Source organism: Mirounga angustirostris, unplaced genomic scaffold (genome assembly GCF_029215605.1).
Source record: "Mirounga angustirostris isolate CCGP_5_RB_7025 unplaced genomic scaffold, mMirAng1.0.hap1 SCAF_10, whole genome shotgun sequence".
Lineage (NCBI taxonomy): Eukaryota > Metazoa > Chordata > Mammalia > Carnivora > Phocidae > Mirounga > Mirounga angustirostris.
In genome coordinates, this window is record NW_026991718.1 from 77,611,887 (window position 1) to 77,624,348 (window position 12,462).

Below are 12,462 nucleotides of genomic sequence, written 5' to 3' on the forward strand. Positions count from 1 at the left end.
CTTAGATTTATATTTGGCATTCACATGATGATGATGATGATGATGTACTATTTACAACTGAAGCCATTTGGTAAACCATGGTTAATCTTTCTCTTCTTGAACTACTTTCTGTTTTCCCTACCTTGTTTTTCATTTGTTTGATCTCTTATCCCATACCTGCTGAGGACTACCAAATCTTTTTCTCCAGCCAAGTTTTCTCTCTTAAGTCTCAAACCTATAGATTTCTTTATTAATTCAACAAATAATAAAACATCTACTGACCATCTACTATATTGTCTGATATTGTACTGAGACTAAACACTCTAGATATATTATTATCTCAGTTAATCCACATGTTACTATTTTGAGCTGGGTACTATTATAGACTCATCTTTTACAAATAAGGAAAAAAGTTCAGAAAATTCAACTTAATCAAGTACACAGCTAGTAAGTGTAGAGACATGATTCAGAGTCAAGCAGTGTGACTCTAAAACCTATGATTTTTAACCACCTACATTCTATATTCTTTCAATGAATATATACCAACTGGAAGCCACCATAATCCTAGCATATTCTGTACCATGATAAATAAATCAGACTATTCTCCTTGCCTTCATGGAGCTCACAGTCTAGCAGGTATGTCATACAAACAAGACCACATAATAAGAATACAATGGAGCACAAAGGATAAGTAAAATTAATAACAAATAGAAGAATACATAGAACATAGACATGTTCTTTTCATTTTTTAAAGGAAATACTTGTTGAACACATACTAAGTGCCAGGCACTATGACAGGGGCTGAGGACACAATGTTAAGCCAAACAAGACTTTTCCAGGCTGGGAAGGGGAATGGGAGAGGAAAAAATGAGTGATCCAGGCAGAGGAAAGAGCATGCGCAAAGGCCAAGAGATAAAAGAGCATAAACTGTTCCAAGTGCTGAAAGTAATTCAGAATAACTATAATATATAATTGTAATGTAGGAGGGATGAGTTATGACAGTCAAGAGATAAAAAAAGAACCAAATCAGAGAGGCCTGTGAGGGCAATGTTAAAGAGCTTGGACTTTAGTATTATGCCAGATTTGGTACTCACAGGGTATGTGTGTGGAGAGGGATGTGATTGTATTTGTGTTATAAAACTATTTCTTTGATTATGATGTACAGAATGGATTAAATGGAAGTATGACTGAAAGAAGAGAGAGCAAATAGAAGGCAGTTGCATTATTCTAGATTAAGGGTTATTATGGTCTGGATTACAGTGAGAAAAAAGTAGATTCATTCCAAAGATATTTATGAGATAGACTTGCCAGGAATTGGGGATAATTCATTCTTTTATTTGTTCCAGAAGAATTTATAGAATACCTAGTATGTGTCAAGCACTGTGTTACACTCTAGGAGATACAATGGTGAAGGTAGATATCATCCCTTGCCTTGATGTATCTTACAGTACAGAAGACAGATACAAGAAAAATACTTACACAAATAATTATAACTGTCCTCTAAAGGAGAAATACTGGATGTTTTAGAATCTGACCCAGTTAGACCAATGTCAGGAGTCAGAGAAAACTTGAGAAAATGACTTTTTTATTGTGGTAAATATACATAATATTTACCACTTTAACCATTTAAAATTGTACAATTCAGTGGCATTAAGTGCACTTGTAATGTTGTATAACCATTACCATTATCTTGTTCTAAAAGTTGTCTATCACCCTAAATAGAAACCGTGTCCCCACTAAGCAGACCCTCCCCATTGCCCTATGGCAGCCACTAATCTGCATTCTGTCTCTATGGATTTGCCTATTGTGGATACTGCATATGAATGGAATCTTAAAATATGTGGTTTTATGTCTGGATTCCTTTACTTAGTTTTCAAGGGTTATCCATGTATCAGTAATTCATTCATATTTATGACTAATATTCCACTGTAGGGATGTATCACATTCTGTTTATTCATGCATCAGTTGTTGGACATTTGAGTTGTTTCTACCTTTTGCTTATTTTGAATTAGAGCTGCTATGAAAATTCATGTACAAATATTTGTTTGAATACTTTTTCAATTCTTTTGGATATATACTTAGGAGTCAAATTGCTGGGTCATATGGTAGTTCTATGTTTAATTTATTAAGGAACCACTCAACTGTTTCCCACAGTGGCTGCACCATTTTATATTTCCACCAGCAATGGGTTCCAATTTCTCCACATCCTCATCAGTATTTGTTATTGTCTATCTTTCCTATGATAGACATCCTAGTGCACATGAAGTGATATGTTATTGTAGTTTTGATTTCCATTTCCCTAATAACTAATGAGAATGAGTATCTTTGCATATACTTATTGACTATTGGTATACCTTCTTTAGAGAACTGCCTATTCGAGTCCTTTGCCCATTTTTATTTTTTTATTTTTTATTTTTTATTTTTTTAAGATTTTATTTATTTATTTGACAGAGAGAGACACAGCGAGAGAGGGAACACAAGCAGGGGGAGTGGGAGAGGGAGAAGCAGGCTCCCCGCAGAGCAGGGAGCCCAATGCGGGACTCGATCCCAGGACCCTGGGATCATGACCTGAGCCGAAGGCAGTCGCTTAACCAACTGAGCCACCCAGGCGCCCACCTTTGCCCATTTTTAAATTGGGTTGGTTTTTGTTGTCAGGTTGTAAAAATTATTTTTCTGGATATTAACAGCCTTATAAGATACATGATTTGTGAAAATTTTGTCCAATTATTTATCTTTCATTTTCTTGATAGTGCCTTTTGGTGCACAAAGATTTTAATTCTGAAGTCCAATTTATCTATTCGTGTTGTTGCTTGTCATTCAAGGCTATGAAGATTTGTCTCTCTTTTCTTCAAAGAGTTTTGTAGTTAGCACTTAAATTTAAGTTATGATCCATTTTGAGTTGATTTTTGTATGTGGTGTGTAAGGGTCAAGCTACACTCTTTTTTTTTTTTTAAAGACTTTAGCTTTTTTTAAAATTTTTTTTAAAGATTTTATTTATTTATTTGAGAGAGAGAATGAGAGGGAGGAGGGTCAGAGGGAGAAGCAGACTCCCTGCCGAGCAGGGAGCCCGATGCGGGACTCGATCCCGGGACTCCAGGATCATGACCTGAGCCGAAGGCAGTCGCTTAACCAACTGAGCCACCCAGGCGCCCCAAGCTACACTCTTTTGCGTGTGGTTATCCAGGTGTTCCAGCATCACTGTTGAAGAGACTATTCTTTCTCCATTGAATGGTCTTGGCACCTTTGTCAAAAATCAATTGACCATAGATGATGGGTTTATTTTTGGACTTTCAGTTCTATTCCATTCATCCATATGTCTGTCCTTATGCCAATACTACACTATTTTGATTATTGCAGCTTTGTAGTAACTTTTGAAATTGGGAAATGTGGATCCTCCAACTTCGTTCTTCTGTTTCAAGACTGTTTAGGCTATTCTGGATCCCTTGCAATTCCATATAAATTTTAAGATTGGCTTTTCCATTTCTACAAAAACAAAACCAAACAAAACTCCACTGGGATTTTGATAAGGATTGTATTTAACCTGAAGATGGTTTGGGGGAATATTGCCATCTTAACAATATTAAGCCTTCTAATCCATGAATGTGGGAAGTCTTTTCACTTAATTAGGTCTTCGTTAATTTCTTTCAGCAATATTGTGTAGTAAGAAGTTGACTGAATGTGTGCAGTGAGAGGGGAATGAGTGACCAGAGATGGCATGTGGGCACAGGGCTCAGGCATCCGACATGGTAGCTGATGACACTCTACCATGGGAAACAAAGATAGAGGATACAAGGGGGAGACATTGTTGAATTTATTTTAGATGTACTGAATGAAACACAACGCCCATGAGATATTTAACTTGGAGGGTTAACAATCTTCTTTCAAAACACCCTTACTTCAGCAAGAGTGGGTGCTTTGTACTGAACATGACATTTCAAAGCTGAGAGCTCTTTTTCAGATTTTTTTGTCATTAAGAAAAGAATATGTCTCCTATAGTTTTTGCACTGTGTATTTTATGGTAGTCTCTACCATATCAGTAGGCTATTATATATTTATCTCAAGTGATTAGAATCTCATTTAAAATGATATGTGTTCTTAAATACTACCATAAGAAAAAATCCTTTCTTTGAGTTTTAACATAGAATACAGTTGCAGTTTCCCAACCTTTGGAAAATGTTGACCCCTTCATAATTAGCATATAATTTTCCTTTAAATATTCTGTAATTAACAGCAAAAGTCAAGTACAGTATACTTCTAATCAAGTATGGAAATATTTTCTCACATACTTCATTCCTAGTCTCTTATGTTCCTCTCCCCACATACTGCCCTCAACATACAACATATGTTAAATACAAATGACAGGTGACACTCAACTCCTTGTCAGCTCTTCTAGGAGGTACATAGACTAAAATTAATGCTGTGGTGACCTAGTGCTTAGGTCATTGTATCACCTACCAAAGGTTAATTTCACATATTTATCAGTATATTACTTAACATTAGAAAGAACAACTTTTTTGTATATTATTCTCTAATATGTTTATAAAAAAGGACATCTTATTTTAAAAAATTATTCAATTTTTTTAAAACCAATCTATAATGACTGTCTTGAGCTAGATAGGTAAACCTCAAGGTTTTTTAAAATCAAACTAAAGTGAATTTATAGCATGAATTTATAGTAAAATATCAGAGCGCTAGTGATTAAACAAGACCTAAATCAGGGCACTGTCCTACTGTAGTGATACTGCATAGTAACCCCATAAAATGAGAAATTGTCTACTTCATATGAATATTATTAATGACAGGACTTGGTTTTTTTTTATTAAAATGGCAAGAATACAAATAGCTCATATCAATCAATAAAATACAGTAGTGTCAGGCTTTAATATCAACATTAAATCAAAGCCTATGGAGAGAAAAGGTAAAAGATTTAGGAAATTTTAGGAGAAATAAGAAAACATCACTAAACTTGTTGCTCTACATTACAGACACCTGCAACAGGCAAAAAAATAAATAAAATGGCAATTAAGTTGATTGCAGTACTTTAATATTTTAAAGAAAACTTATTAAAATACAGATTTTTAAAAAAATCTTACATTCTTGACAAATATAGCATCACCTACCTTTCTAAAAATAGTACGGGTAAACACAATTGCAGAAAATGTATGTTATTTAGTGGTACAATACTATGGATTTAAAAACTCTGACACACTCCTACTATCTGCTGCTTTGAAATCAGATTATGGCCTGGAAATTATGTCAGGTTGGTTCCCAAATGGAATATTGGGTCCTAGGCCAGTATTGGTAAACTTTGCCTATTTTGGCACAACTTCTCCAGCAATGAAAGCATAAATCACAAAGAAAAAATTTAACCAATTATTTGAGATATCAAGAAAGGAAAGGAAATCAGTTTTGTAAAAACACTTTTCCCTCTTTTTATAAGCTTCTTTATTTACTCCGGATAGTTAACATAACAGTGTTCAATAGTGAAGTAAGCAGATTTTACACTCACTATTACTGCACGGATAGAAAGAGCCATATGCATTTTTGTTTTTATAAGTCATCTCAGATCACTGCAAAATGGCACATGAGAACAGAGATTCAGAGGCACAAAGTTAATAAATACATTTAACATTGTCAAGCATTCAAAAGATAAATGCAATCATGTAGCAAAAAAAAAATCAGTTTGTAACTTTGACCTTTCCCAAGGATGTGAAGAATCTTCGTGTGTCAGAAATCTCTATAGCAAAGATTCCTATGAGAGAGAAAAAAATTGCAGATTAATATAGTTAACTCAAAGATTTCACTGATATATAAAAAAATGTATTCTGACATTATTTTGGCAACACTTAAAATTTTTTTCCCAGCCTCTGTGAAGGAAAACATATACAATGTATTTTTTTTATTCAGCTTTCACAAACTGTGATACATCCATAACATGGAATAATATTCAACAATAAAAAGAAATGGGGCGACTGGGTGGCTCAGTTGTTAAGTGTCTGCCTTCAGCTCAGGTCATGGTCCCAGGGTCCTGGGATCGAGCCCCATATCGGGCTCCCTGCTCGGCAGGAAACCTGCTTCTCCCTCTCCCACTCCCCCTGCTTGTGTTCCCTCTCTCGCTGTGTCTCTATCAAATAAATAAATAAAATCTTTAAAAAAAAAACAATAAAAAGAAATGAACTAATTTTTTTCTTTTTAAAAACTTTTTAATTTAAATTCAATTTAGTTACCATATAGTGTATTATTAGTTTCAGGGGTAGAATTTAGTGATTGATGAGCTGCATATAGCACCCAATACTCATTACATCAAGTGCCCTCCTAATGTCCATCACCCAATTACCCCATCCCCCTGCCCAGTGCCCCTCCAGCAACCCTCAGTTTGTTCCCTATAGTTAAGAGTCTCTTAGGGTTGATACATGTAACTTGGATGGATCTCATGGGCATTGTGCTAAATGAAAAAAGCCAATCTCAAATTGTTATACACTGTGTGTGATTCCCTTTATATAACATTCTCAAAATGACAGAATTAAAGATATGGAGAACAAATTAATGTTTGCCAGGGAGGAAGAGGGGAGGGCTGTGACTATGAAAAGTTATCATATGAGGGAGCAGGTTCCTTGGTGCTGATGGGCAATATAGTATAGTATTGTGCTTGTAATTGTGGTATATGAGTGTTGTGTAAAAAACCCTGCACACACATACATATGAGTGCATGTAAAAATGAAATCTGAATAAGGCCTATGGCCTAGTTAATCATATTGTACTGATATCAATTTCCTGGTTTGTAAGATACATTGGGGAAGTTGGGGTAAGGATATGTGGGATTATCTGTACTATTTTTGCAACTACTTGTGAGACTGTAGTCATTTCAAAATAAAAAGTATAACATGGGGCGCCTGGGTGGCTCAGTCCTTAAGCGTCTGCCTTCAGCTCAGGTCATGTTCCCAGGGTCCTGAGATGGAGCCCCGCGTCGGGCTCCCTACTCTTAGGGGAGCCTGCTTCTCCCTCTCCCACTCCCCCTGCTTGTGTTCCCTCTCTCACTGTGTCTCTCTCTGTCAAATAAATAAATAAAATCTTAAAAAAAAAATCAAAATAAAAAGTATAACAAAGCAAACAAAACTGTGGTGCAGCCATACAAGGAAATACTGCTCAGCAGTTAAAAGGAACATGCAACAACATCTGATCCATACAACAACCTGGATATATCTCAAATATATTATGCTGTGTGAAAGTCAGTCACTAGAGGCTACATACATGATTCCATTTATAGGACAACTTTGAAAAGGTAAAACTATAGGGACAGTAAACAGATCAGTGGTTGGGGAAAGTAAATTAAGTACACTGACTGTTGTCTAGGTAATAGGTAGCAGTCAAAATACACCATTTAAAACTAACAGCAAAAGATTAAGAAAAAAGGGAATTAATGGCACTATTAAAATTATTAATAGAAAGGTGACTACTATAATAAAATGCAAACCTTGAATATCAAAAGAAATGGCCAAAAGCAAGGAATAGCCAAATTGAGAAATACAATAAATGTCACATGATAAACACAGTTACCATAAGATAATACGACAGAGTTGAGATCAAATTTCACAGTCATATCAATAATGTGAAAAAGCTTACCTCATCCATTATTTTAAAATGACTCATAAAGCAAAACTTAAATCCATACTATAAATAAGAGATATACTTAAAATTCAGTGACTCAGAAAAGCTAAAAATAAAGAGATGGACCAAGATTTGCAAGGCAGTTGGAGATATTAAGTATTTGCAACTCAAATACTAGACAAGCACCTCCCACCTCCAAAAAATTAAATGCATCAGAAAAGTACACTTCATAAAATTCACATCCCACAATGTAGATATGACAGTTCAGAATATCCATGCAGCAAATAAAACAGTAAACCTACATAAAACAAAATTTATAGGAGATATAAAAAGAAATAAAAACATAATAATAACAGGAGATTTTAAAGTACCATTCTTAGTAAAACAGGCCAAATGAACAAAAATTAAGCAATGGCATAAAAGAACTAAATAAAATCAAAAAGGATACATATACACTAGAAATATATATCCTGATAAGAAAGAATATCTTTTCAGGTGCACGTGAACTAGCGACAAAAATTGATCATGTAGTAAAGTACAAAGAAAACATCAGTAGCTTCCACAATAGAAATATTATAAACAATACTCTCTAATCACAATACAATAACACTAGAAATTTAAAAATGAAATGGAAACACAAAAAGCTCTTCTTATTGGAAACTACAAGATTTTGTATCAAATAACTCTTGGGTAAAAGTGAAAACAAAATAGAAATTAAAGAATTTCTAAAAAAATAATAACAAAAACATGACATATCAGAATCTATGGGATACATTTAAAGCATTGATCACTGGAAAATTCAGAGCCCTAAATATTTACATTAATAAGAATGAACGAATGGCAATAAATGAATTAAATTCCTAACTTAAAATACTAAGGGGAAAAAACCAACAAAGTAAATAAAAAGCAGAGGAAAGAAATAATATGAACAAAACCATGAATTAATAAGATAAAGAAAAATAAATCAATAAATCAAAATGCTGGTTCTTTGAAGCAATAAACAAAGTAAACAAATCACTGGCGAAGGCAACAAAGAAATAGAAGAGGAGGGCGCCTGGGTGGCTCAGATGGTTAAGCGTCTGCCTTCGGCTCAGGTCATGATCTCAGGGTCCTGGGATCGAGTCCCGCATCGGGCTCCCTGCTCCTTGGGAGCCTGCTTCTCCCTCTGCCTCTCTCTCTCTCTCTGTCTCTCATGAATAAATAAATAAAATCTTAAAAAAAAAAAAAAAAAGAAATAGAAGAGGAAAGCACATACATACAATTAAGAAATGACAATGGGATATAACTATTGATACAAAGGAAATTTTAAAATTCATAAGATAAAGCATTGGTTACTTTTATGCAAATAAATTCAAAAACTTAGAGAGAGGCACCTCATGGCTCAGTTGGTTAAGTATCTGCCTCTGGCTCAAGTCATGATCCCATGGTCCTGGGATGAGCCCCACATTGAGACTACAGTGGGGAGTCCTCTTCTCCCTCTCCCTCTGCCCCTCCCCCGCTCATGCATGCACTCATGCTCTCTCTCTCAAATAAATAAAATCTTAAAAAAAAAAAAACCTAGAGAAAATAATTATTTTTAGATGAATAGAGATAGAAAGCTTAAAACAATCCCCCCTCCCCAAAAAAACCAGAAAAATTCATCAAGGAAGTATACCTCACAAAAAAGAAAGAACCAAGGCTGTATGGTTTCACAGGTGAACCCAAACTAATCCTTAGAGATCAGATAATCACAAACTACACAAATTGTTTCAAAGCACAGTAAATGAAAAACTCTAAATCCTTTTTTGCAGCAAATATAACACTTATATCTAAACCTGATAAGAGAGTACAAAGAAAAAAGTTATAGACCAATATTACGAATACTGATACAGAAATCTAAAATAAAATATAAGTGAACATTAAGAATAGAATACACTAAGACCAAGTAAGGTTTATACCATAAATTCAAAGATGGTTCAATATCTGAAAATCTATAATTCACATATTGACAGTTCTGAAGAGAAAAATTGTATCTTTATAGATGCTGAAAAAGCCCTTGAAAAAATTAAACACCCATTCCTAATAAAAAAAATTCCTGAGAAAATAAAAATAGGTGGATATCATAAAACATTTATACTTCAGTCCTAAACCCAACATCTTACATTGATTTGACAAACCCTAGAGGCATTCCCACTTAAGGTCAGAATCAAAACAAGGATGCCCATTTTCTCCACTACTATTTATCACTATTCTGAAGATGCTAGCTATTACAATTAATTAGAGAATACAATTCAAGAGATAAAAATAGGAAAAGAAGAAATAAAATGATCCCTTTTTTGCAGATGACATGATAACATACCTGGACTCCCCTAAAGAATCAATGACAAAACTTAATGAAACAATAAAAAAATTTAGCAAGATAACATGATAAATTAACATGCAAAAATAGCATTTTTTGAAGATAAAATGAATGGGGAGAAAAACCTAAAGATAAAATATTTAGGAATAAACTTAAGAAATGTTCAAAACCTATATAAAGAAAACTGCAACACATTCTTATTTTAATTAAAAAAAGCTTTTTATTTTATTTTATTTTTTTATTATTCTTCTTGAATGACACAATGTGAGTTTGAAAAAATGGAAAGACATCTCTTTTTTTTGGTTAGGACAGCTCAACATTACCAAGATGCCAGTTCTCCCCAAGTTAATTTATAAATTTAATATGATTCTAATAAAAATTCCAATGGGCTTGGGACGCCTGGGTGGCTCAGTCAGTTAAGCATCTGCCTTCGGCTCAGGTCATGATCCCAGGGTCCTGGGATCGAGTCCCACATCGGGCTTCTTGCTCAGCAAGGAGCCTTGCTTCTCCCTCTGCCTGCCTCTGTCTCTCTCTCTCTCTCTCTGATAAATAAATAAAATCTTAAAAAAATATATTAAAAAAAAATTCCAATGGGCTTTTCAAATTGGAGCTAGACAAGCTGACACTAAATTTCAGATGGAACATCATAAGTTTTTGTTGTAGTGTTCAACGATTCAGTAGTTACGTAATATGGAAAATAAACTCGCATGAAAATGTAGGCAAATACTTAAAAGGAAGAGTTCTTATAGGCACTAGCCTATTGGTATGCTGGAGCCGGCTCACAGCTGATTGTAAATATTCAGAAATTTTGTGAGCTCATGGTTAAACTAAGTTTGGTAGCTTGAAACTGTATAATATATTTATAGAATGTACAGAACTGTGTAATCACTGTATTGTACACCTGAGACTATAACATTGTATGTCAACTGCACTTCAACAAAAAGAAAGAAAGAAAGAAAGAAGCAAACAAACAAACTGGCCAGTAAACTGGCCACAGTGGGCATATTTACACCACTGAAATTGACAAATGCTATAAACCAGGGCTTCTCCCTCCCCTTTTTTGGACAGCCAGTTTACCCGCAAACCATCAGACTAGTCCTAAAAAATTAAAAATACTACTGGGCGCCTGGGTGGCTCAGTTGGTTAAGCGACTGCCTTCGGCTCAGGTCATGATCCTGGAGTCCCCCGATCGAGTCCCGCATCGGGCTCCCTGCTCGGCAGGGAGTCAGCTTCTCCCTCTGACCCTCCCCCTCTCATACTCTCCCTCTCTCTCATTCTCTCTCTCAAATAAATAAATAAAATCTTTAAAAAAAAATTAAAAATATTACAAAGGGTCTATAATTAAAATAGTGTGGGACTTTAACATAAATAAACCCAAAGGAACAGAAGAGAAAGTCCAGAGAGAGACTTGAATCACTTGGACAAAATCTTTTTTTTTTTTTTTAAAGATTTTATTTATTTATTTAAGACAGAGAGAATGAGAGGGAGGAGGGTCAGAGGGAGAAGCAGACTCCCTGCCGAGCAGGGAGCCCGATGCGGGACTCGATCCCAGGACTCCAGGATCATGACCTGAGCCGAAGGCAGTCGCCCAACCAACTGAGCCACCCAGGTGCCCTGGACAAAATCTTTTTAATAAATGATCTTGAGACAACCGGTTAGTCATTTGGAAAAAAGTAAAATTAGATCCACTCTTCATACCATATACAAAAGAAACTCTAAATGGATCAGAAATCTAAATGTAAAAAGTAAAACCATATATATATATAAAAGTGTATGTATATACAAAACTTATATAAGTACTAAAACATTTAAACTAAAAACACTGATTTCCTCTATTATCTATCTGGGTATAAGGAAAGATTTTTCTAACTATAAACAGAAATGTGGATGCTTAAAATACATTTTAAAATTTGACTACATAAAAATAGAAACTTTTCCATGGGAAAAATAGAGTAAAATCAAAAGAAAAATGACAAAATGAAAGAAAATATTTGCAACATATATCAGTAGTAAAAGACTAATTTCCCACATTTATAAAAAAAATTTAACAAAAAGAGAATATTCCATTAGAAAAATGGGCAAAAGAAATGGACAATTAAAAAAAGAGAGATATAAAACAGCCCTTAAACATATGACAAGATATTCAAATTCACTCATAAAAAGAGAAATGCAAATTAAAACTACACTGAAATACCATTTCTTACCCACCATACTGGCAAAAATTCAGAACTTGACAGTATACTCTGCTGATTAGGCTGTAGGGAAACAGGCACTCTCACCCACAGCTGGTGGGAGTGCAAAATACTACAACCCCTATAGAGGGTAATTTGGCACTACTTAACCAAACTATATACATACACATTTACCCCTTGACCCAGAAATCCTGCTTCTGGGAATTTATCCTTAAGATACACCTCCACCAATATGAAAACACATTCATTACAGCCTTATTTGTAATTGCAAATTGTTGAAAACTACCTAGATGTCCAAATATAGGAGGTCAGTTGCATAATTATGGCATATCCATAAAATGGAAT

At 34.6% G+C, this 12,462-nt stretch overlaps 1 protein-coding gene across 11 annotated transcripts in view; it reads right to left on the bottom strand.

Moving 5' to 3' along the window:
• Positions 1 to 353: 353 nt before the first annotated feature.
• Positions 354 to 12,462, bottom strand: part of TSGA10 (testis specific 10) — a 183,809-nt gene continuing 171,700 nt past the window's right edge. For all 11 annotated transcript variants that reach the window (XM_064572597.1, XM_054509921.2, XM_064572595.1 and 8 more), the window contains one exon: positions 354 to 5,731. In XM_064572597.1, coding sequence (XP_064428667.1) covers positions 5,707 to 5,731 — 25 coding nt within the window. In that variant the 3' untranslated portion in view covers positions 354 to 5,706. The remainder of the gene's footprint in view (positions 5,732 to 12,462) is intronic.